We start from the raw sequence: 27,224 nt of genomic DNA, 5'->3' as shown, positions 1-27,224 counted from the left end.
CTCAGGAAAGATTTTCAGTGGCAGTTGCATCAGCCCGGTATCACAGACAAAGAGGACGTAACACGAGATGAATTTTCATCACTCGTAGGTAAAACGGTCGATTTAAATTACAAAAATACGCCATATCAGCGAGCGTGGCGTTAATGAAAAGATTTTGACACAGAGCTAAATGCGTTACTTAGTTTCTGCACCCATCCGAAAACGTTACCGTCTTTTTTATCTCATGCAAACCAAAATAAAATGGGCTGAAAATGTGAAACTCATTCTTGTCGAAGTGAGCAAAGTGGGAGTTGTTCACAACCATTTCTTAAGTTACGACACGATGCCGATCTGTGAGTAAGCACATAATAGGATGTTAGTAAATTAATTGATTCGGTGTATCGAATCTGAATGCATGTATGCAATGGATTAGAATTTGAAGATCCCTGGAACTGCTGGAGAAATTGGCGGTGTGCAGGTGCAACGAAAACTAGAGATACACTCAGTCCATTTTCAATCAGACTTGTTTAATGATCAGCTTCAACCCAACAGGAGCTAAAACATCAAGTCGTGGAATTATTATGAATGATAGTAACTCTATATTTAGGTTTCGTCAGGGTGTAGATCTGTATGATTCCAGCACATCGAGCATACTTTGCATTCAAGATATAAGCAAATCTTACGTTGAAAGAAAATGTAGTGCCATGGAATCGAATATGCCTTATCATCGCGGCAATTTTGTACTTACAAGAAGTAAAAGTAAACGCCAGCCTTTAAAATGAAATAATCCCAGCAAAGTTCAGCCGGAATTGAACTGGAAATCTGCCTTGTTCCAGTGCGTACACGGGATCCAGTGGCACAACCGATTCTAACTAAAATCGGATGTGTCACTGTAGCAGGAATACGCACTGGAACCAGCCAGGATTCCGGTACATTTCCGGCTGAGCTTAACTGGGATGTGTCTACCTTGAAAGGTGTCCTTACACGATAATTAAAAGTGATATTTCTGCGCAGTAATGCCATTAATAACGCCTCCTGTTAGGGTACCTGGTATCTGCGGGAGCGACGGTAAAGAAGACTAAATTGAAACAAAAAACAATGAAACGACAACAAGAATTAATTTCCTCAAACAAAACCAATTTTTCAATTTCCTTTCAAAGTGGATCTAGACGACCTAATCGAAAATTTCGACAATTTAAGTATAGAAATGCCCGACGATCTGGAAAACATAATAAGACTATCAAGAAAAAGAGCAAGAGTATACCGAAGAAGATGCTGAATTAAATTTTTTAGAGTAACCTCTGCGTTGCAATATTTTCTATTTTATGGTACGCGGACTGAACCATTAAAAATTCTCGTCGACACCGGATCAAATAAGAATTTTATCCACCCAAAATTTGCAAAAATTTCACATCCTGTTGATAATCCGTTTTACGTTTCTTCAGTTGGAGGAAACATAAACATTTTCAAGTTTTCACAAGCTAAGCTCTTCAGACCATATTCAGAGGTAAATATTAAACTATACCATATGGATGAACTAAAAACCTTCGATGCTATTATTGGACATGATTCTTTAAAAGAAATGGGAGCCATTATCAATACTAAAAATAATATTCTAATAATTAATGATCATTCTATTCCTCTATTAGCACAACAATTACAAGAAGTGAATCAAATCCAAATAAGGGACACACATTTGGAAGCACCAGAAAAAAAGGCACTATTACAATTACTTACAAATTTTCAGGACCTTTTCCAGCCAGTAGATGGTAAGTTATCGTTTACCACAAGAATAAAAGCAGAGATCCGGACAAATGATGACAATCCCATCTATTCAAAATCTTACCCATGTCCACAAAGTTTGAAAGCACAAGTGGAATCTCAAGTTAGCAAACTGTTAGAAGATGAAATTATTCGCCCTTCTAGATCTCCCTATAACTCCCCAATTTGGATTGTTCCAAAAAATCAGATGCATCCAATACAAAAAAATATAGAATGGTTAGCGATTTTAGAAAACTCAATATGAAAACAATAAGTGACCGATACCCAATCCCAGATACATCCACTGTCTTAGCAAATTTAGGAAAAAATAAATACTTCACAACACTTGGTCTCGCTTCCGGTTTTTATCAAGTTCTTATGTCAGAAAAGGACATAGAAAAAACCGCTTTTTCAGTAAATAATGGAAAATACAAATTTGTTCGTATGCCATTTGGACTTAAGAATGCTCCAAGCATTTTTCAACGAGTCATGGACGATGTTCTTAGAGAACATATCGGTAAAATTTGTTATGTGTATATCGACGACATAATTATTGTAGGAAAAACATTTGAAGAACATTTGGAAAATATCAAAACGGTTTTTCAAACTTTGAGAAAAGCCAATTTTCGAATTCAACCAGATAAGTGCGAATTTCTTAAAACTGAAGTTGATTTTTTGGGATTTATTGTGTCAGAAAATGGTTTAATGCCAAACCCAAAAAAAATTGAATCTATCAGAAATTACCCACAACCAAAAAAATTGAAAGAATTAAGGGTGTTTTTAGGATTATCAGGATACTACAGAAGATTTGTTAAAAATTATGCAAAGGTAGCCAAACCTTTAACCAAATTTTTAAAAGGTGCTAACGGACACCGACAAATTTCAAAAAATGAATCCAGGAACTTCAGTATCACATTGGATGACGAAGGACAAAAAGCTTTTAAATTATTGAAAGAAATTTTATCTTCAGAAGATGTATTGGCATTTCCTGATTTTGGAAAACCCTTCTTGCTAACAACCGATGCTTCGAATAAAGCAATTGGGGCTGTGTTATCACAAAATTTTCATGATGGCGAAAGACCAATCACATTCATTTCGAAAACTTTATCTAGCACAGAGGAAAATTATGCTACAAATGAAAAAGAAATGCTTCCCATTGTTTGGGCATTGCATACACTTCGAAATTTTATTAATGATCATAAAATAATTATTTATACTGACCATCAACCTTTGACATTTGCAATCTCTCCAAAAAATAATAACGCAAAATTGAAACGATGGAAAGCTTTTATTGAAGAGCATGACCACGAATTCCATTATAAACCTGGTAAAGCCAATGTAGTAGCAGACGCTTTACCTAGAGTTCAAATAAATTCTCTAACTGCGACCCAAAATTCCGCCGATGATGATGACAGTTCTTTTATTCCATCCACAGAAGCTCCAGTAAACGTTTTTAAAAATTAATTATTTTTCAAAATTGGAACACGTTCAAGTTACGGTTTAGTCATACCTTTTGATAACTACAAACGACATATTTTTATCGAGCGACGATTTACAAGCGATTTCCTTATAGAAAAATTGAAAAGCTATTTTAATCCAAATGTTATTAATGGAATTTATACATCTGAACCAATAATGGGAGTAATTCAGGAAGTGTACAGGCAATATTTCAATCCAAGAATTATCAAAGCTCGATTTTCCCAAATAAATGTTCAAGATATAAATAATCAAGAAAGACAATTGGAAGAAATCAAAAAAATTCACCAATTCGCTCATAGAAACGCTACAGAAAATACTGAACAACTTCTTAAGAGTTTTTATTTCCCAAAAATGAGTAAAATAACTAGGGACTTTGTCAAAAATTGTGAAGTTTGTAAAACTGAAAAGTATGAGAGGAAACCTCAAAAATTCATTCAATTTAAAACGCCAATACCCCAACAACCGGGAGAAATAATTCATGTTGATATATTTGTGTACAATGTTGATAATTTATTTCTAACCACCATTGACAAATTTTCTAAATACTTAAAATACAGGGCCATAAATTCCAAATCGCTTTTGGATATAGAAGAAGCTCTACTCGATCTTATTCATGAATGGAACATACTAAAAATGGTTATAATGGATAATGAAAGTTCTTTTAATTCTAATATAATTGAACAAATGCTACGAAGTTTAGATATACAAATTTTCAAAACACCAATTCATAGATCGGAAACAAATGGCCAAATTGAAAGATGTCATTCAACCCTTAGAGAAATTTCTAGATGTATAAAAAAGGACACACCAGATATGAACGTTGCACAACTCATTAGATCAACTTTTCATAAATACAATAATTCTATACACAGTTTTGTGAAAGATACACCAGCCAATATTTATATAGGTGAAATCAATAAAAATTTAAACGCAGAAGAAGTTACTAGAAGAAAAACAAAAAGTCGTGAAAAGGTAACTGCATTATATCAAAAGAAAAACGAAAATATTCAAGAGGGTCAATATGTAAATTTTGAGCCAGGATCTTACGCTTTTGAAAAAAACGCATGACATTTCTAAAAGAAAAAGTAAATACAAAAAAATTATAATAAAAGAAAACTATGATACATATATTATTGACACCAATAACCGAAAAATTCACAAGATGAATTTGAGAAAAAAAAGGTTTATTTTATCTTTATTTTCAGACTCGCTATATGCGTGTCATACGTCCACATAGAAGCAACATTTAAAATTCACGATCTCAATCAAAATCCTTTAGCTATCATCCCTATCGGAAAAGCAAAAATTCAATTAGGACATGTTCGGATCATTCAACCGATTAATTTCACACAATTTGAAGATAAAATTGAAAATTTTGACGAGATTATACTGAACAATAAATTGAAAGGCCAATTGTTTCAATTGTTAAAGAAAAAACACGCACTGTTATATAATACATATTATAAACTAAAACCAATTATTCATAGAAGAAAACGCTGGGATAGTATTGGAACCGTATGGAAATGGATTGCAGGATCACCTGACGCTGAAGACTTGCGAATCATCAATGAAACCACGAATAATTTAATAAACAACAACAATCAACAGGTTCTTCTCAACAAAGCAATAGATACGAGAATTCAACTTATCAGCAAAACAATGAATGATCTTCTCGAATTAGATTTTAAAACAAAATTGGAACATCAGATAGAAACCAACATCCTGATAACAATATTGAATATGGATAGTGTTCAACATCAATTAGAAGTTTTAGAAGATGCGATTCTTCTAGCAAAACATGGCATTCCAAGTAGCAGAATTTTATCGATTGCTGATTATGTTCAGATGAAACCGTTTCTGGAAAAACAAAACATTCTCATTACGACATTTGAAAAATTACTATCAAAATCAACAGCCCAAGTGACAATGAATAATACACACATTATGTATATATTAAAAATACCTCAGTTATCTTCGGAAATTTACGATTACGAATTTATAGACTCTTTAGTCAAAAACGAGAAAAGAGTACATCTGAATTCAAATTACATCCTGTCTAACGCAACAACAATTTATGAATTCAACAATGAATGTATACAAGACGACGATTTTTATATCTGCAACTCAAAAATATTAAAAGACCCAAATCAATGCATCAACAAACTAATTCGAATGCAACATACGAATTGTACTTTCGAAAAAGTGTATTCAACGGGTATTATCAAACGTATAAATGAAGCCACAATCCTACTTAACAACGTCAATGTTACTCTACAATCAAATTGCAGCAATAATGTCCAACCACTGGAAGGATCTTTCATAATTCAATTCGATCAATGCGAATTATATTTAGATAACAACGTATACACAAATTTCCTCGTCAAAATTGATAGTAAAACATTCAGACCAACAACAGGATTAATAGTGAAAGAAGACGGAATTATCGATATTCCATCACCAGAATATTTATCCAACCTAACACTGGAACAAAGAAGTATTTCACAACATGTACATTTACAAACCAAATCATTGCAATGGAATCTAAAACTTTTTGGAGCAATTAGTTTTTCCAGTTCATTCATAATTATATCTATTATATTATTTGGAATGCTTATAAAAAATTGGAAATCAGAAAAGACAGAAGCAAAAATCAACATCAACAAAGAAATTCCAGCTACAGCACCACCATCACAGGACATTCCACAAAGCTACACAATTCCTGAAATGAAGTCGTCACCATATCCAGATGTTTCGCCAGAAAGGTTAATAGAAATTCAAAAATTTCTTAATATGCCAACTCAAGATCGATCTCTGAGACTTTGAGGACAAAGTCTTTTTGAGAAGGGAAGAGTTAATAAGGCTATTGGCAATTATCGTTCACACCAAGACGTATCGTTCGCACCAAGTCACTATTAGACAAAACATCGATAGTACTTTCATGGGAAAGTATTACGGTAGCCAAAACATAAACACCCGTTCATGTCACTTGTGGGGATCATCGAAGTTCCAACGATTAGCAGCAAGTCAGTCTCAGTCAAACCATCAAGTAAGCTAGTTATGATAGTAGTGTAGTGAATAAAAAGTTTTTTTTTTTTAAATTTAAAATATTATATTAAGTTTTTAACTCAAATCTGGCATCTCTGATATAGATCGACTCTAAAGCCCAGGTAAACTCATTCCGGAACCGGTTCAGATTTCTGAATGGAGTCATTATGGATTCCAAATCAAATGCAACAACCGATTCCGACTCAGAATCGGTTGTTGCATTTGATTTGGAATCCATAATGACTCCATTCAGGATTTCAAATCAAATTCCGAATGGTTTGACCGGGAGGTACCTGCGCTGAAAAAAATCCAAACGTTAATTCTATTTGCTTCAAACCGCTTAAAATTCATATGAAGAAGAAATGCTATTGTTATCTCGCGCACACATACCGACATAGATCTTTCATTAGGGCTTAAATCACAAATGTAAACAAACTGCGTTTTCGCTATTATGACATTATGGGACAAAAATACTACAAGATTGAGGTGAAAATTAGTTAAAATGATTTTTAGTTCGACTTATAATTAAAGAAAACAAAACGGCGAAACATGCATTTTCTTCGAGATTTCGACTTAGGCCCTTATTCTCATATGGAATATAAAGGCTACCCAGCAAGACAGAGTCAGTTTAGCCCATTTACCGCGCCCTTCTGAAAATTATGTACACGGTTTAGCCCTTCCGCAAATGGTGGTTGCTGAAGGGCGAAATCACGACTGGGATGCAAATTGGGCGTAAGCATTTTTTTTAGTTTCTACCCACTAAAAGCACATAAAAATTAAATTCTTTTGGGGTTTTCGAATGATTGACACCGGTGTAGTGGAGTGCACTGAAACTGCACCGTTTTGCACTTTCTAGCAGAAGTGCAGAAAACTGGGTATGTTCCATTGACACTTGTTAGAAAGTGCAAAACCAGTGCAATCCACTACACCGGTGTCAATCAATCGAAAATCCCATTTGTTATATTGTCATAAGGTTTAACCACAGATAACAGACGTCTAGGCTCGATTTTAATCGTGTTTAAATACCCGCTACTGAGATTCCGAATAAATCAGACGTCTGAAACACGTTTGGCAAACGTTTGTAGATGGCGCAGTGATCGATACAATGCAGTTAGAGTGCAGCTGTCAAACACGTATAGCAAACAGTTGCGCAGATGGCAATAGTGAAACACGGATTTCCAACGTTTATCAATTTGAAAGTTTACACAGGTTTTTGAAAATTTTTGGTTCTAGCCTAAATGTCTGTTATCTGTGGTTTAACCAAAGATGCTTCCGGAAAAACATGGTCATAAAGTAATTTATACCTACAATAAAAACTACATTTAGAAAAAAACATCGCCGAATATTGAAACTGATTTTTCTCCATTTGAGTACATTGTGACCTAGGCCCTAATGAAAGATCTGTGTCGATACCTTCTATGTGTCAACTGTATAAACTATCACTCTGAAAATTTTTCACTATTACCGGAATTGCACGTAGCCGAATAAAATTTAGATTCCGGTAAATAAGACATGATTGTCACGCACTTCTTACGTAAAGTTTTGATGAAAACGAGGTGAAATTAGGTAATATTTACGCGATATTCCGTTGTATCGACTACTCGAGTTTTTGAACAAACACAACATAATTTACAACTACCAGTATGGGTTCAGACAGGGCTGCAGCACTTTAATTGCAATGACCGAACTAATTGACTTCATCATTAGTCAAATTGATAGCAAAAGAATTGTTGGTGCCCTTTTTCTGGACCTAAAAAAAGCATTCGATACTCTGGATCACTCAATCCTGCTTAAGAAGTTAGAATGCTATGGTATCAGGGGATTAGCAAATCATATTATTCGTAGCTATCTGTCGCATAGGAACCAATTCGTATCTATTGAAGACTCGTGTAGCTCTTATAGACCAATAGAAATAGGAGTGCCCCAAGGCAGTAATATTGGGCCACTGTTATTTTTATTGTATATCAATAACGTAGGTAGACTCGGGTTAAAAGGGACTCCTCGTCTTTTCGCGGATGACACCGCGTTGTTGTACCCGAACAACAGCTGCCTGGATATTGTACGCGACATTCAATCGGATTTAAAAACACTAACGACGTATTTCAACGAAAACCTTCTTTCCTTGAACCTATCAAAAACTAAATATATGCTGTTTCGTTCATCTAGAAGAGCTATAGGCGTGCATCCAGACCCAAGAATGGGACAGTCTGTAATTCAGGAAACTAACTGCTTCAAATATTTAGGACTTCACTTAGACCCCACACTCTCCTGGATTGAGCATATAACATCTATAGAGAGAAAAGTTGCATCGTTATGTGGGCTATGCGTAAAGTATGCTCTTTTTTTCCCCAGCATGTTCTTCTAAAATTTTATTATGCGCACATCCACTCATTGCTGAACTACCTTGTATCTGTGTGGGGCCGTGCCAGTATTTCGAATCTGAAAAAGCTACAAACGCTTCAAAACAGATGTCTTAAAATTATTTATAAAAAACCATTTATGTACCTAACTATTTTGTTATACAATAATAATGCCCATAATATTTTACCTTTGCTTGGGTTGACTAACTACCAAACAATAATATACATCCACAATGCTTTGCATAATACTATTGATCATAATAATCTAGAATTTACAACAGGCATTCGAGCTCACAGCACTAGACAAGCCAATCATTTATTATACTCCAGAGTATCCACGAACCTTGGTCAAAGACGCATTTCTTTCATCGGACCTAAGTTATTCAACCAGCTTCCTACTGATTTAAAGTAAATAACATGTCGCACTCGTTTCCAAGCAAAATTGAAACTAATTTAAAAAAATAAAATAGGAGAATTTTTAATATAAACTTCGTTCACCACCAATCGAGCTTATTCCTTTAGCTATAATTGGTTAACATTTTTTTTAAATAAAAACAATTGATAATGCATTTTTTATAGCAATAAGTAATAAATAAATTTAAATTATTATGAGCTTCCTGCAAAGCTACGATGGGACCCTTAAAAGGATTCTTTTCCGCTGGGTACTCGCCGTAGCTTCTTGTCAAATTTTGTGTTTTGTCGGTCTCGTATTGTTTTTTTTTGTTCTCAGCGTTTCCGCGATTCGTAACTTTGTTTTGTTGTGCTGACCTTTTTTTTGTACGCTGAGAACTGATGTGTCCACTACCAGGGGGCTCCGTTTGTGAGCTTTTTGGTGTGGGGGTAAGAGGCGGGCTATTAAAAAAAAAAATTAAAATGCTTTTAAGGTAGGAGGTACGTGGATTTTCACGTTCGATTTACCTAAACATAGGTGGTTTTCATCCACCCTATTTTTCACGTAACTTTTACCGGAATTGCATGTAGTCTAATGAAATTGTGATTAAACTATGTACGTGATCAGTCCAATAAATAAGACATTATTTCCACGTGATTTTTGCGTGAAGTTTTGGTGAGATCGGCAGGAAATCAGGTAACATTTACGTGATGTTCCGTTATGTTTAAAATTATTTTCCGGTAGGAGGTACGTGGATTTCCAATGAGGATAATGGAATTTACATACGCACACCTAATTTTGGTGATAAAAATCAATAATACAAGATGCTTAAAGCTCAACCATTGGAATTCAAATATTAGACAGACTCTCTTTGCAGAAAATTCAGTAATTCAATTGTCAAATTTGAATTACAGATCACTGAAAATTTGATTATTGTGTTGTCAATAAAACAATTCAATTGTTGAATTTTCAGTGGGGAAGAATTTGTCAAATGGTTAAATAAAAATGGCTGAATCAGTAGTTTAGATTGCTGATTTTTTATCCTTAAAAATTGTTGTGTACAGAAGCGGTAAAGATGTTTATATTTTATCGGACTGTTACTGTTTGAAAAATTTTAAGCGATTAGTTTTAAGTATCGATGTTCTGAGTTTTTTATTTCTTTCAAAAAATCGTGCTCTAATATACAGGCTTGATTTAATTTTATACTTGAAATAATTTGTTTATTTGTTTTGTATCTTATATCTTTGACCTGAGCTTACAGATATCGTAACCAATAAAACAACTAATTACAAATTAAATGCAATTAATCTTCACACAGATTTATTTCAAGATTCTAGCCTAAAAGTGCTACATCGCTTAATCGATCAATGTTAGCAGGTGAAAACAACGATATTAAGCACAGTATCATTGTGTCAGTAGGAACATAGTAGGCTTATAATAAAGGTTTCATCGCACCTGACGTCTTTCTGAAAGGCATTGTTTTTCGCCACTTATATAGTATTCGAATAAATCAGGCACTCGTATAAGCTTATCGAATACACAAATTTCGCCAATTTCTTTGCATTGTTCATTTAACTGTTCCAAAGTAACATCTAACTGTTCCAAGTGTAAACCGTAATCTCCAATGGCACACTAGTTGCACCAGATGCCACCAATAGGGATTGTGATGCTGTACCACCAACTTCGATTCAAGTAGAGGCTTCCGGTTAGCTTCTTCGAGCAATCTAGTCTTAGTCGTTTCAGATTGATTGGCTAATATCAGTGAATTCACCACATCGCTTAATCCTAAACAAGAAAATTTTTCAGTAAACTACTGTTAACAATGTCTATTTTTATCACGTAGAACGTGAAATCAGCTTATTTTCTGAATGTATTTTCTGTTTTTAACTTATTTGTATTTAACGTGAGAGTTGATCAAATAATTACCAAACTATTTGAAACACAATTTATACTTTTTGATTAAAGATTTTTATTCACAAAAGAATTATTTAGTCAAACATGAGCGACCGAAAATAAAAGTGGCTTCAATTATGGGCCCTATTGATACCGTCAACTCACCTCGCCTCACTTTATTCACCGTCACCTCACCTACCAGTCACCTCACTCACGAAGAGGTATTCCGAAACTCACTTTAGGTGAGGTGACTGCTAGAATCATTTGTCACCTATCTGGATATTTCTAAAGTACATCGTGTTGTCTACCAACAGGCGTAATTAAGTATAAAGTGATAAATTATTGATTCAAGTCATTTTGTAATCCAAGAGAGCGACTCCCGGTTACCGCAAAAAACTGCAAACCACCATCAATATGGGTGTCATTAGAAAGGCAATGATTGGTAGAAGACGAAAATTGATGATTGGCGCCATATTGAAATCCAAGATGCTGACTTCTGGTTATCACAAAACACTGATAACCACCATCAATATGAGTGTCATTTGAAAAGTGCTCAGCAGTAGACGACGGAAATTGATGATGGCGGCTTCCTATCACCACGAAATACTGAAAATCGATTATCATATGGATATCATATGAAAGGAGGTGGTCATTCGCTGAGAGACTTCTTGATACGTCGAACTTCACTAATGATGGTTGTAGCCTTGGTCTTCGGCTAACCGTCGTGGGCAAACCGCAATATCCGAAACAAGGGTGTCGGCGCTTGGTAATGGTAAAGAACAACCAACGGAATATGCGACTCTTGCAACGTATGAACTATGATTTTTTTTATAAAACTACGACGTCTTGCAAACAACATAACACGAATCGTGGTTTAATAATCTTATGGAGCATGCTCCAAAGCTTATGGAGAACCCATATCCCATGGAATTTTATCTACTGCCCAATTACTCTGCTCATATTATACACTTTGGATCAATTATAATTTTAGCTATTATAATTCTTATTTATCTATCTTGCCTGTACAACGTTTTCCGGCCTTCGTAATGATTTGTTGGTTGGTTGGTTCAGTGCTCACGTATGCGGTATATATTGCAAACTATTCAATCAAATTGGCACCGTGTCATAACGTGCGAGGCCATAACGTCCGAAGGATGGTGCGTCATAACGTCCGGGACATTATGACACACCAGACTGTGGCATACTATCCGAAAATGGATGTGCGTCATAATGTCTAATGTCGGACGTTATGACGCACATTAGATTTCAGATCTCATGTCGCAGTTGATATCCTGGGCACTGTAATGCACTTATAGTTTCGGATATTGTGACGCATAAGAACTGCGTCATAAATTGAGAAGCCTATGGATATGTCAAAAGGTCCGAAAGTAAATGTACGTCACAACATCCGAAATTCGTACTGCGTCATAATGACACACACTTCTACGCCATAATGTCGTGGAGTTTATGACGCTCACTGTTGTGGGACGCTATAACCTGGGACGTTTTGACACAGTAGCTGTGTATCATAATTTCCGGCACTATAAGTGCGTTACAGTGCCCAAGATTTTATTGCGACATAGAATCCGAAAATGACAGCGTGTCATAACGCCCGGGGAATTATGACGCACACGAGGTACGTTATAATATCTGAAAAGGATATGCGTCATTAGGTCCGGACTTTATGTCGTACACTCATTTGCGGATTCTATGACACACTACGTGTGCGTCACAATGTTTCAGACGTTAAGACGCACTCCATTTTATGACCTGAGACAGTGTGGTGCAGTGCCTATTCGTCAAAATATCCGTTACTATGAGTCTATCCCGGACATTATGACGCAGCACTTCTTTTGGAAATTATGGCACAAGAATGGTTTCGGATCTTTTGACGCATTGTTTTTTCGGATGTTATGACACACTTGTGCGTCGTAATGTCCCGGACGTTCTGACGCACTACCCTTCGGACATTATGACACGGTGCCAATCAAATTGATCGCCAGCCCACCAATATCTTCGCCTGCCGGTGGGTTTTAAGTTATGCTGGTTGCATTCTGGCGGTAGTGGGATTCTCTAAGGTTTATCAACTTATAACATAGGTTTTATGAGTAATATGTAAAGTGACCAGATGTTTGCAAGAGGAGTGCGGGACACCATAAGGGGTCGTACATATACCACGTGGACAACAACAATCGACAATCGTTTTTGACCCCGCACTCCCTCCCTGTGATGTCCACGTGGATTTTACAAAGGATTTTTAGGGTTATTTAATAAAAATAGGTTTCTAGAAAATTCTCCAATGTGTGATACTATGTACTATTACGCAGAAGGACTTAATAAAAATCTTTTAAACTTGAACCACATAATATCACTTCATTAGTCTCTTGTGAAATTCCCATGACAATATCGCAGATTCATGAATTGACTCGTACTGGCCGTCGACAAAGGCACCGTGAGCAACATATGTTTTGTATAAAAAGAAAGGAACCGGAATAAAAATTAGAATAATTAGAAATTCGGGACTCTATCCGGGACGTCTGGTCATGCGGGACGTCTGATCACTATGTACAATGTAGAGTAAATTGCTACTGTTACAGTTTTCTTACATTTCGGTTTCTCCAAAGCTGAATAAAGTTAAAAAAGAACGACGGTGTTGGAGAAATATCCACAAAGTTCAGCTATTCCGAACTCTCACTGAACTGATCCTCGGGTTCAGTTCAGTTCAGATAAAAATTCCGATTCCACCTTCTGAAATTAAATAAATAATAAACAGTGTAAATGGTTACACCCAATAATTAAGAAATTCTTTAAAAAACAACTTACCGTTCAATATTTGCAATAAACTGTTGGGAAATTTTTAATCCAGCAGTAAAAGTTCTTCCACCAACTCTCTTGTTACCATATTATTTATTTTTTGCTTACCTGAAAATCACGTCAATTTCACCAAAATGAGGAGTGAACGTGACGTGTTATGCAGGTCAATGTTACTAACTTCACGTAACATTTGAGGTTTTATACAATCTTATCAGTTACGTGATATTTCACGTAAATTGGACATGTGAATTTCTCAGAGTGTATGTATGCACACACATAAGTTAAATGTGCATATTCTTATAAAATGGGGTTTTATGTGCCTAAAAGTTATAAAATGTGAATGTAAGATTAATATTTCTTGTAAATAGGGTTCGTCGCGGTTGCGGTAATTACCGCAACCGCGCGGTATTTACCGCACCCGCACCGCGAAATCTGCACGCGAAATCTGCGCACCGCGTTTCATTTTCATATGTCAAAAACATTGAAAATATGAAAATTTAAAGAAAAAAATATGCAACTTCATTTCTTATTACATTTTTATTCCACGTTTTTCGATTAACTGAAGGGTTGCTAAAATAAAAGTTTTCCTATTACTGCAGTAGAACGTTCTTGAATGTATAATGTTTGCCTTAAAATGTACGGAATTTTATTAATAGAAAATACAAAAGTTAAGTTTTTTTTTGTGTTTCGAATTCATCTCGTCAGTAACTAGCACCATCTGGGTGTCTAGTTAGATGATGTATCTAAACTAGTACCCAAATTAGCACTAGTTAGACACAAAAAATTCCAAACAGTTCACACGACATATGTGAACGCCTAAAGCCACATGTCCCGAGTGATGTCCCGGGAAGCAAATATAGCTCTGGTTTGCTGACGAGAAAGCGAAGACGAACTCTTGTCTTTTGGTTCAAGAAACCAAACGCCTGGTATTATGCAATAAAAATTGGACTAAACCGTTTTGCGCGTTAAGGGCACAAGACCTAATTTTAATTAAGTTTTGTTTTTTTTGTGTTTCGAATTCATCTCGTCAGTAACTAGCACCATCTGGGTGTCTAGTTAGATGATGTATCTAAACTAGTACCCAAATTAGCACTAGTTAGACACAAAAAATTCCAAACAGTTCACACGACATATGTGAACGCCTAAAGCCACATGTCCCGAGTGATGTCCCGGGAAGCAAATATAGCTCTGGTTTGCTGACGAGAAAGCGAAGACGAACTCTTGTCTTTTGGTTCAAGAAACCAAACGCCTGGTATTATGCAATAAAAATTGGACTAAACCGTTTTGTGTGTTAAGGGCACAAGACCTAATTTTAATTAAGTTTTGTTTTTTTTTATATTTCGAATTCATCTCGTCAGTAACTAGCACCATCTGGGTGTCTAGTTAGATGATGTATCTAAACTAGTACCCAAATTAGCACTAGCCTTGATATAGTGCGAATAAAGTCCTAGCACAGATAACAGACGTTTAGGCTAGAACAAAATTTCTTCAAAAACCTGTGTAAACTTTCAAATTGATAAACGTTGGAAATCCGTGTTTCACTATTGCCATCTGTGCAACTGCTTGCTACACGTGTTTGACAGCTGCACTCTAACTGCATTGTATCGATCACTGCGCCATCTACAAACGTTTGCCAAACGTGTTTCAGACGTCTGATTTATTCGGAATTTCAGTAGCGGGTATTTACACACGATTCAAATCGAGCCTAATCGTCTGTTTTCTGTGGCTGCCCCTAATACGGCCTTACCTCCCCATCCTCCTTTAACATATCGAAAGTACTTCAAATAACGAAAATAATAATCTACCTCGTTATGCTGCTGCATTTGGTTCTAAATAACGTTGAATTTGAAAAAATAGTACTGGAAAGCACTCCCCGTCAGAATCACTCACTACAATTGCAGACGAGACAGGCAATGTGCTCACTAGGGTATTGCAATTTTTTTTTTGAATTCTCCAAAGACCCCGCTATCATATTTTGACAAATGTCAAAGTAAGCTCAGATGCCAAATTTCACATCAATTGGCCAATTCTAGACTCCAGCCCAATTCGCTTGAAGCTTTTGAAATTGATACTATGGGAAAATATGGAGGAAAATATATTAAATGTAATAACTTTAGAAGTAGCTATCAGAAAATTGCAATTTGTACTTCTTTTTAAAGGAAATAACCTTAGTATTTGATTGGAGATATTTCTGTTTCCAGAAAAATACGGAAAAGTGGGGTACATGGTCATTTTGGCTCCAAAATCCCCTATTTTTAATAGTTCTTCTGCTCCGTGATGCAAATCATACATATTTTGCAATTTTGCTAATGTAAAAAAATCTCAAAAATCGAACGGAACATTTTTGACCTTTGTTCGAATACGAGAAGTTAGGGTTATAGAGCCTTTTGTCACCGGGTATCCATAGAAGGTAGATAGCATTTGAAATGCTAAGTTCTTCGATTTGAGTTCGACATGCGATTACTAATTTCGACCTCGAATCTGCCGAACTAAATGCTTTCAGGGCAGCCTGACTGTCAGAGCAAAAATAGATTCTTTTACTGCAAATTCCCTGTTGAAATGCCGATTGTACACCGCACAGAATCGCAAAGATTTCTGCTTGGAATACGGCACAGTATCTACCAAGCGAATGAGATTGGTTTAATCCCATTTCATGACAATATACACCAGCACCGGCTCGGCTCTCCACCAAAGAACCGCCAGTATAACAAACTACGTATTCTTCAAGTTGTCACTCCATCCAGCCAGACAGCCATTCCTCGCGAAGAGGAATTCTTACATTGAAAGTTCTTAAAGGAAAACTATATGTGAGTGTAAGGTCACTGGGAGCAAGTGCAGGCTGAATGGCTCAGATGCTAGCAGAGTGAGTTCTCCCATTTCACTTAGGGTTCCCGGTCATGTCGCCATGGGACGTGTAGTCTAGTGAGTATTAGCGTCATTTTTTATTGGTTCAACTGAAGGCATGAATTTGGACTGCTGGGATCGAGGGTAGAGAGTTCCGGACGTGACCGATTTTTGATCGCTCAGCTGTGGGTTGCTGTAATTGTAAGAGTAATTTGTTTATTGAGAGCTTTAACCAGATGGTCATTCGCCCATATGGTGGGTTGATGCTTGAGACCGCGTTTGTAAATTTATATATGTGCTGAAACGTTCACTTCATTATGTGGGTATTCTATTGTTGGCGAGTTCGCGTGCGTTCGCGTGCGTTCGCGTTTGTGGCCAGGTTTGTGTTATCGCCAAAGTCCCCTTCGTCCTTACTCAATCGAGATCAAGGTAACGGATATTCAAGGCTTTTCAAACAACTACTCGCAGACAAAAACAGCCAGCTTCATGCATCTAGTTGCCTACCGATCTTTCTACCTGTTTTCTGTGTAAAAGATTGTTGCAATAGCAATTTTCTTTAGACTGATATTGAACACTGAAGAAGACTTAATGTAATAGTTGAAATATAAGTATCTGATTGATAGTGAAAAGTAACAGTTTTTCATTATTATTTCTATAGTGGAATTAAATGGAAGGCATCTGTGTTAACAGGATTAATAAAAATGCCTTTTCGGTCTTCTCGATGCACCACTATCGAGGCGTAATGCAATAACCATCTTAAAGCAGTTGTATGTCACAGATTCTTTAAAACATGCACAAATATGCTTGATGATGTTTGCAATACCGTCAAATCCGTTGACCTAGGGGTGGGTTCCCTCCTTGGGTCAAGATCATCGGCTTTGCCGACGACGTAACCTTGGAGGTCTACGGGGAGTCAATCCCCGAGATAGAACTGACCACAGAACACGCGATCAACACTGGAGCTCGCTCAACGTAAGACGGAGGTGGTTATCGTCAAGTCGGCACAACAGGCAGTTATCCAGGTGGGAGAAGTCGCGATCACTTCACAGCGGAGTCTGAAGTTTCTCGGAGTCATCATAGACGACAAGCTGACCTTCGGCAACCATGTCGACTATACGTGCAAGAGATCTTCGATTGCTGTTACGGCATTATCGAGGATGATGCCGCTCAGAAAACACCACGTTACGAAGAATCAGGAAGAAAAGACGAATCGGAATAATCGGTCAAAGCCCACGCACTATGGTCCCAAAGCTGTATTTAGGAAGACAAAACTGTTTGCGCCAAAACCGTTGGTTTTAGATATATAGTATCGTCGACAAACTTTCTTAGAACTTTCTTGCCGATTTTTTTATATTAGTTGAATTAGGGTGGTCCTTGCGGTTAGGGTGTTCAAAGTATCAACTTCTTGATATGTAAAATTCAGCTACATAGTATTCTACAAAGTTATAAATCAATCAAATTGAAGCAACTTTTCTTAAGAAACTATGTGGCCGTCTCTAATGGTTCATATGGTATGATTTTTGCAATATTTAAGGTAGGGTGGCTCTTTAAAAATTGGTTTTCTTTTAATATCTTTTAATGTGTTAATTTCTCGCTAATACTTTGTTCTAGAGGTTTTTAGAACTTTTGTAAATACACATTTTTATCTAAGCAATGAAGTTGCTATCTCTTTTGTTTTTCATAGTTACAGGCGATTTTCAAAACAAAAATGGGTTTTTTTAAAAGCTATATATCTTCCAACATTGCAAATGGATTTTCAATCTTTTAATTTCATTTGAAAGATCGGAACTTTTGTAGTTTTTGGTGAAAAAACTGCGGAAGCGTTATTTCTGTAAAATAAATAATTAATTTTTGAAGATGGTATATTTTTCAACAAAAATCGTTCATAACTTTTCAAATAGACGAGATAATAGTTTTGTTACTTCCGCAAAAATATTCGCCATGCAAAGTTCTAAAAGTGCTGCAAACATACTATTTACGATAAATCAATGTATGAAGTGACAAATGAGAAATAGTGATTTTAAGGGGTCACGTTTTCAACGTTCAATCTCTTATGGTAAAATCAACTGATAAATAGTCATTGAGTGTGATAATACCGAATGTCATGGCAATTCTATTGGATTTGTAAACGTTTTTGAAAGAACAATCTACCGTACATCTAAATAGTATAGTGGATTTACAGTAGTGTTAGGTGCAAACTATCGTTAATTCTAAATCGGCCAACAAAAGTTATCTATGCTCACTGGTTTGGACTAGTGCTCAAAACGAGTGCTAGAAAGAAAATGTTTTATGTCTTGTTATCTTAAAATAAAATTTTGAAACGAGTTTGTTATTCATAGCAGTGGAAATTATTGTATGCTTTTCCAACATTTATGCAATGTTTGAAAGTATAAAATAATTATCTACTATAATGACGGCTGTGGGTAAGTTAAGGAAAGAATCTCAATTTTTTATTTTGTGGTTAAAAGTAAGAGGTCTGAAAATCGCTAACCGCGAACTGGTAAAATAACTCTTAGAGATAGCCACATAGTTTCATAAGAAAAGTTGCTTCAATTTGATTGATTTATAACTTTGTAGAACACTTTATTTATTTATTAACAGATTAAGGCCGAAGAGGCCTGTGCCGTATACAAAAGATTCCTCCATTCCACTCGGTCCATGGCCGCGCGTCGCCAGCCACGCAGTCTGCGAAGGGTCCGCAAATCGTCTTCCACCTGGTCGATCCATCGTGTTCGCTGCGCGCCACGTCTTCTTGTACCGGTCGGATTGCAATTGAGAACCGTTTTCACCGGGCTATTGTCTGACATTCTGGCTACGCGCCCGGCCCACCGTAGTCGTCCGATTTTCGCGGTATGACAGATGGGCGGCTCCCCCAACAGCTGATGCAACTCATGGTTCATTCGCCGTCTCCATGTGCCGTCTTCCATCTGCACTCCACCGTAGATGGTACGCAGCACTTTCCGTTCGAAGACACCAAGTGCGCGTTGGTCCTCCACGAGCATGGTCCAGGTCTCGTGCCCGTAGAGAACTACCGGTCTAATCAGCGTCTTGTAGATGGTCAACTTCGTACGACGGCGAACTCTGTTCGACCGAAGTGTCTTGCGGAGGCCAAAGTAAGCACGATTTCCTGCCACGATGCGTCTACGAATCTCTCTGCTGGTATCATTGTCGGCGGTCACCAGTGAGCCCAAGTACACGAACTCTTCAACCACCTCGATTTCGTCGCCACCGATGCAAACTCGAAGCGGGCGGTTCTCATTCTCTTCTCGTGAACCTCTTCCTATCATGTACTTTGTCTTCGACGTGTTGATGGCAAGTCCGACGCGCTTGGCTTCTCTTTTCAATCTGATGTAGGCTTCCTCCATCTTCTCAAAGTTTCGTGCAATAATATCAACGTCATCGGCGAAGCCAAGTAGCTGAACGGACTTTGTGAAAATCGTACCACTCGTGTCGATCCCTGCTCTTCTTATTACACCTTCCAGCGCGATGTTGAATAACAGACACGAGAGACCATCACCTTGCCGTAACCCTCTGCGTGATTCGAAGGGACTCGAGAGCGTCCCTGAGACACGTACTACGCACATCACCCGATCCATCGTCGCCTTCACTAATCGCGTCAGTTTGTCCGGGAAACCGTACTCGTGCATAATCTGCCATAGCTGATCTCGATCGATAGTGTCGTATGCGGCTTTGAAGTCGATGAACAAATGATGTGTGGGCACATTGTACTCGCGGCATTTCTGCAGTACTTGACGAAGAGCGAACACCTGGTCCATGGTAGATCGTTCGCTCATGAAACCCGCCTGGTACTGCCCCACGAACTCTCTTGCAATTGGTGATAGTCGACGGCATAGTATTTGGGAGAGTACCTTGTAGGCGACGTTCAGCAGGGTGATTGCTCGGTAATTTCAGCAATCCAGCTTGTCGCCCTTTTTGTAGATAGGACACACGACACCTTCCATCCACTCCTCCGGTAAAATCTCCTCCTCCCAAATCTTGGTAATCACCCAGTGCAGCGCTTTAGCCAGTGGCTCGCCACCGTGTTTTAGTAGCTCGCTTGGTATTTGGTCAACCCCAGCGGCTTTATTATGTTTGAGCCGGCTAATCTCCTCCTGGATTTCTTGGAGATCCGGAGCCGGTAGTGTAATGTCTTCCGCGCGTGCTCCCAGGTGCGTTACCGTGCCATCCTCGTCGTCTGCTGCATCGCCGTTCAGGTGTTCTTCGTAGTGCTGCCGCCACCTCTGGATCACCTCACACTGGTCCGTGAGAAGATTCCCGTTTGTATCTCTGCACATGTCGGCCTATGGTACGTGGCCCCTGCGCGAGCGGTTCAACTTCTCGTAGAATTTCCGTGTGTCTTTAGCGCGGTACAGCTGCTCCATCTCGGTCTTCCTGCTGGCGCTTTTTGGTCCGGAAAACCGAGTTCTGCCTGTTCCGTGCCTGATTGTAGAACACTATGTAGCTGAATTTTACATATCTAAGAAGTTGATACTTTGAACACCCTAACCACAAGGACCACCCTAATTCAACTAATATTAAAAAAACGGCAAGAAAGTACTAACAAAGTTTGCCGAAGATACTATATATCTAAAACCAACGGTTGTGGCGCAAACAGTTTTGTCTTCCTAAATACAGCTTTGGGACCATAGTGCCACGTAACGGAAAAAGGACTACACTTGGAAACTTGGCACATCGAACTACAAGCCACTTTGCATCCCTAGGTTCGAACGAATCCTACGCGATGAGCTGAAAACTCGCAACTTCAAAGCCCTTGCATTGTAGGAACTTTACTTGGCGGGACAGAATGTATGGAAAAGCGAGCATCGAGCAGATATATTCTGCTAGAGCGACGACACAACAATCGAGTTGGGAATCAGCTTTGTAGTACTGGGCAAGATGCGCCAATGCGTAATCAAGTAGCTGATGATCAGCGAAAGGATGTGGGTGTGTATCAAAGGCCATTTATAGAACTACAGCATCGCCAACGTGCACTGCCCTTATAAAGTGAGACCCGAGAACGAGAAAGATGCATTTTACGTGCATTTGAACACCGCGGCAGACTGTGCAGCTCCTCATCAGCGACATGAACGCCACCAGATCTATTAGGAGATCGGAGGTTGAGGACTTATAAAGCCGCTGGCAATGGTCAACTGCAGGGGTCAAGCGCTAATGGAGGCGCTTGCGAAACTCGATACTGTGTTAGCTAATAATGGCTCCGCTAGTACCTTCCGTAGAAACGGGGTGGAGGCGTGGATTGACGTAACATTTGCCAGCCCGAGTCTAGTTCCAGGCATGGAATGGAGGGTAGACGAAGGCTACACCCATAGCGATCACTTAGCAATTCGCTTTAGGATCAACTATGGTGTGCAGCATCCGAGGGCGGGAGTTCCCTGTCAGGTACGCGAGTGGAAGTCCAATCACTTCGACAGCGAAGCTTTCACCGCGGCCCTGGGACTGGAGGCCAACACCGACAGTCTAAGCGGGGATGAGCTGGTAGCTGTTCTATCACGCGCGTGCGACGCCACTATGCCGAGAAAAACCCTGCCAAGAAACGGCAGATGCCCGGTATACTGGTGGAGTGCCGAGATTGCAGCTCTACGATCAGCCTGCCTCAGAGCTAGACGTAGGATGCAAAGAGCTCGCACCGAGGATGCAAGAGAGAACCGCCGTGAAGTGTTTCGAGCTGCGAAATTGGCCCTTAACAAGGCCATTAAAAGCAGCAAGAGAGCGTGTTTCGACAACCTGTGTGAGAGTGCCAACGCGAATCCGTGGGGTGACGCCTGCAGGATTGTGATGGCCAAGACCAAAGGGGGCACTTCACCCCCAGAACGGTCTCCGGACCGGTTGGCGACGATTATCGAAGTATTCTTCCCGTCTCGAGACACAAGCCTCTGGCCACCTGCACTACGAGGCAGTGCGTGCACGGCCAAAACGGTGGCTCCGGTGACGAATGAAGAACTACTCGCAGTGGCTAAATCCCTAGCAATGAACAAAGCTCCAGGGCCGGATGGAGTTCCAAACAGCGCTCTAAGGGAACGATCATAGCGAACCCGAACATGTTCAGGCTAGCTATGCAGAGGTGCCTTGACGAGTGCCGTTTCCCCGATAGATGGAAAAGGCAGAAATTGGTGCTGTTTCCGAAGCCCAGGAAACCGCCAGGCGACCCATCGGCGTACAGACCAATCTGTCTGATCGACACGACTGGCAAACTACTTGAGAGGATTATCCTCAACAGGCTAACCCCGTACGCGGAAGATACGGACGGCCTGTCAAGCAACCAGTTTGGCTTTCGGAAGGGTAAGTTCACAGTGGACGCTCTCAACTCAGTGATAAATACTGCCGAGATAGCGATCCAACGGAAAAGGCGAGGCATTCGATACTGTGCGTTAGTGACACTTGACGTGAAGAACGCATTCAACAGCGTAAGCTGGGATGCCATCGCGCTCTCGTTAAACCGGCTTAGCCTACCGGTGGGTCTGTACCGGATCCTGGAAAGTTACTTCCAGAACCGCGTACTGCTATACGAGACCGATGCCGGTCAGAAAAGGGTTCCGATTACCGCCGGAGTCCCACAGGGCTCGATCCTGGGCCCGGTGCTATGGAACCTCATGTATGACGGGGTTCTGAGACTGAAGTTCCCTCCTGGGGTCAAGATCGTTGGATTCGCTGACGACGTAATCTTGGAGGTCTACTGGGAGTCAATCCCTGAGGTAGAACTAACCGCAGAACACGCGATCAACACAGTCGAGGAATGGATGAGCGCGAGAGGCCTGGAGCTCGCAAGTCGGCACAATATGCAGTTATTCATGTGGGAGAAGTCGCGATCACTTCACAGCGAAGTCTGAAGTCTCTCGGAGTCATTATAGACGACAAGCTGACCTTCGGCAGCGATGTCCAACAGCTCAAAGGCGTGCGCCAGTAGACGTAGGTTATTGGCAGGCGTTGCCGTATCTATCCTCAGGTACGGCGGCCCGTCATGGTCAAGAGCACTGAGGGTAACCAGTTACCTACAGAAACTGGAGAGCACCTACCGCGTGATATATCTCAGAGTGATGTCTGCCTACCGCACGGTATCACACGAAGCATCCTGCGTGATAGCGAGCATGATGCCAGTCGGGCTGGTCATTCGGGAAGATGAGTTGTGTTTCGAGCTACGTGGTAATAGAGGAGCCCGCGAGCGCACCGGGGTGACCTCGGTCGCCAGATGGCAGCGTGAGTGGGACAACTACTCGAAAGGTAGGTGGACCCACCGGCTGATACCTAGCATATCGAGCTGGGTGGGAAGACCCCATGGCAAAGTTCACTTCCACCTGACACAATTCCTGTCAGGCCATGGCTGTTTCCGACAGTACCTTCACAGGTTCGGGCACGCGGAGGTCTCAGCCTGCCCGGACTGCCCAGGTGTAGACGAAACTGACAAACACATACTGTTCGTATGTCCTCGGTTCGACGTCGAAAGAAGAGCAATGCTTGACGTCTGTGGCTGGGACACAACCTCTGATACCCTTATTCAGCGGATGTGTCAATCGGTGGAGAAGTGGAACGTAGTCTCGGCTGCTACCATCCAGATTGCCAGTAGGCTACAGGTAATCTGGCGAACCGAGCAACAGACGACGGGCACGGCTAACTAGTGATTGGTTAGCTGGAGCGAAAAAGGCCAAGCGCAAAAAAGGGAGTGAATGGTCTGTTCATGCTGAGGCAGGTTTGGCGCAGCGACTGGCAACCGCGTAAGGGGTAAACCCAGCCATCCCGAAGCAAGACAGAAGAGTGAGTGTATAGGCGTATAAGTGGACTGCCTCATGCCAAGACGGGAGGGTCGTAGCGTAGTATGTTAGGACTTAGCTATCGATGCCTCATGGCGTGGCAGAGGAGTGAAAGGGTGAGCATCCAAGTCAGTCTCACACGGCATGTTAAGGGTGAGCACAAAAGTCAGTCTCACATGGTATGGTAGAGGCTAGCACAAAAGTAAGCCTAGCAAGGAATGAAAAAGGTGAGCACACAAGTCAGCCTCGCATGGTATGTCAGAAGTTGTGCCTAAGAAAAATGTCCCACATGGGATGCCAGGGGAGTGACAGAGGTATAATAGAGTGGCACGATCGAGAGTGAATCAGGTGATAGGGTGAGCACCCAAGTCAGCCTCACATGGTATGGGTGAGGCGAGTACAAAAGTAAGCCTAGCAAGGAATGAGTAAGGTGAGCACATAAGTCAGGCTCGCAAGGAACGAAAAAGGTGAGCACAAAAGTCAGCCTCATAAGGAGTGTTTGAGAGTGAATCAAGGTGCGATAGAGAGAGCACCCAAGTAAGCCTCATACAGGACGTATGAACGCGTGAGTGAGAGTGAATGAGTATATTAAGTACAGCCATCCCCCCAGAAGTAATACCGAGAGGTAATTCGTGGGAGGAACGATGGCGGAGCCCAATGAAGTTTAGTCGGTATTAATGGCAGCGTCACCATTCGAGCCCGACACGCCAACAGTACACCCCGTGCGGTAGCTTGGACACCTACCAATAGCACGTGTACTGGGCTAGGACGTAAAGGTCTTCTCCATTGTAAAAAAAGAGTGAACTGGAGACGACTTCTTGATACAAAGGACAACGTGGGCTTAGACTGATTGGTAAGTAAAGTATTCAAGTGAAAGTTTAGCAACAAGTTCCCCAACATAGAAAACATCTTCTGATATAATCATTATAGTGATGAATCCTCCTAGAAGTAATCATGGAAAATCAACTCTTCAAAAATTAGTAAGAGACTTGGGGTGTTTAGCTAAGTTGTTTGGAATTGCATTTAAAACATTTTTATTGAAGATATGAAAGCTCTATGTATGTAGCATATCGAGATATACAACGATATTTACGAAATTATTCTTAGATTCAGTTTTCTTAACCCTCCAGCCCTCGCGCGAATGGCTCCCCGAATGAGCAGACGCTGGTACTGAAAGAAGATTATACTAGATTTTCGGAAGGTGTTGCACAAAATACGCGAGTGCCGGAGGGTTAATATTACTGTAAACTTCAGACACATGAACAAAATTTTTATTTTATTGCAGTGTTTCAAATAAACCACACATTTCACTCCAAGGAGCCTGTTTCCAAAGGATCAGTGGAATCCACTCATTGTTATGCACGTTTCTAGGAGTGAGTGAAAAAATCAAAGCAATCAGAGTAGGTTTTGGCTCTTAGGTTTTCACTCTTTGTTTTGGCTACTCCTGTTCACTCCGGTTTGTGATTCTTGTTCAATCGCCGCTTATAGACCGAATTTTATTTCAAACTTTGCTAAGAGTTCTTCAAGATTTGTAGGGGAGACCGGGGCTAGTTGGCGGTGCTTTCGGTTTTCATTTTTTACCGCTTTGATGTAGGAAGATTTCGCAAAATAGAACACGTGGCATGGAAGGGCAGACTGTTGGCAACATCTCAAAATTTTATTAAAAAGTTTGATGCATTGTCTCGATTTTTAGAGACAAAAATATGTGACGCGGAAAACCCGCCAACTTACCCCGGCCCCGAGGTAATTTGGCGGTATGTATAGATACGCCAAAAAATAAGCAATCAAATGGAGAATCAAATACTACATGGGTCTTTTTGGAACGTGCTGAATGTCTTTTCAAGAAAACTGTATATTAACCGACATTTGCTATTATATTTCATTCTCAATACCCAATACTTTGAGGCGTAATTCATATTCAAAAGCAAATTTTCGAAATTCTTCAGGCGATTGGCCGAAGTAAATGTTTCCTGCATTGACGAGATACACAAGAAAGAAATTTCCTTACTTTGGTGTGAATTCCAGAAATAAACATTTTTGATGACTATTTTTGCACCATAAATATTACCGCCAACTTGCCCCGCGAGCGGCATCGCCAACTTACCCCAACCGCATATTTTATAAAAAACCATTTAAAAAATAACTTTTGTTTGTGGATAGATGTAATATCTATACGGATACTGAAAGCTCTTTTCACGCGCTATCGCAAAATATAATCATTCGGGAAATAGATTGCAAATTACCCTCAATAACGCAAAGTATTTAAAATTTAGAAAATTTACTTGGTATGCTCGAAAACACAATATAACCCACAATTTCCACCAAACAAATCGTTTTACAACAAAACCACATTAGATATCGGGTTTCACATAACTTGAGATAAACAAGAAGAGGCAGCGCTATATGTCTAATAGAAACAGAGAAAAAGGGATTCCGCCAACTTACGCTAACCGCCAACTAACCCCGGGCTCCCCTACGTTTAATTTCTAAATTATCACAGCAGCACGTATATATTGAAGCAAGTCCTGTGTTTTCAATTTACTTTTCTCTAATAAATACATGATTATAACAACAGTTACAGGGAAACATATCTCAAATCCAGTGAAAAAATATTTGATGATGAAATCCAAAAGCTCAAAATGTCTGGAAGGATGCAAAACAGGTGTACTATTTATTACTGTAATAGCCGTATAAGCTAACCATTGAATGCTAACCTGCGAGGTCTATCGAAAAAGAAGGTTTCGCCACGAACTGTACAAAGGTTCTGTTTTGCTTTTCTGCTTGATAAATTGAAAATCAAAAATCTAAATTAAGCTCAACATCGGGCTTTTAAACTGTATGCTGCAATTATAATCTAGTAACCTGTTTTCACTCCTTGGAGGTTTTTACTCCTCA

The 27,224-nt window shown here is 39.6% G+C and overlaps 1 protein-coding gene across 10 annotated transcripts in view; it reads right to left on the bottom strand.

Moving 5' to 3' along the window:
- The window catches only part of LOC131691078 (metabotropic glutamate receptor 8), a 1,433,400-nt gene that overhangs the window by 57,178 nt on the left and 1,348,998 nt on the right, over positions 1-27,224 (bottom strand). Inside the window, exon 13 of one of the 10 annotated variants that reach the window (XM_058977258.1) lies at positions 13,863-14,042. The exons of the other annotated variants lie outside the window; for them this stretch is intronic. Coding sequence (XP_058833241.1) covers positions 14,035-14,042 — 8 coding nt within the window. The 3' untranslated portion in view covers positions 13,863-14,034. Of the gene's footprint in view, positions 1-13,862; positions 14,043-27,224 lie in introns of those variants that run through there. 10 annotated transcript variants of the gene reach the window in all.

Source organism: Topomyia yanbarensis, chromosome 3 (genome assembly GCF_030247195.1).
Source record: "Topomyia yanbarensis strain Yona2022 chromosome 3, ASM3024719v1, whole genome shotgun sequence".
In the NCBI taxonomy this organism is placed as follows: domain Eukaryota; kingdom Metazoa; phylum Arthropoda; class Insecta; order Diptera; family Culicidae; genus Topomyia; species Topomyia yanbarensis.
This window is presented reverse-complemented; position numbering and strand designations above follow the sequence as displayed.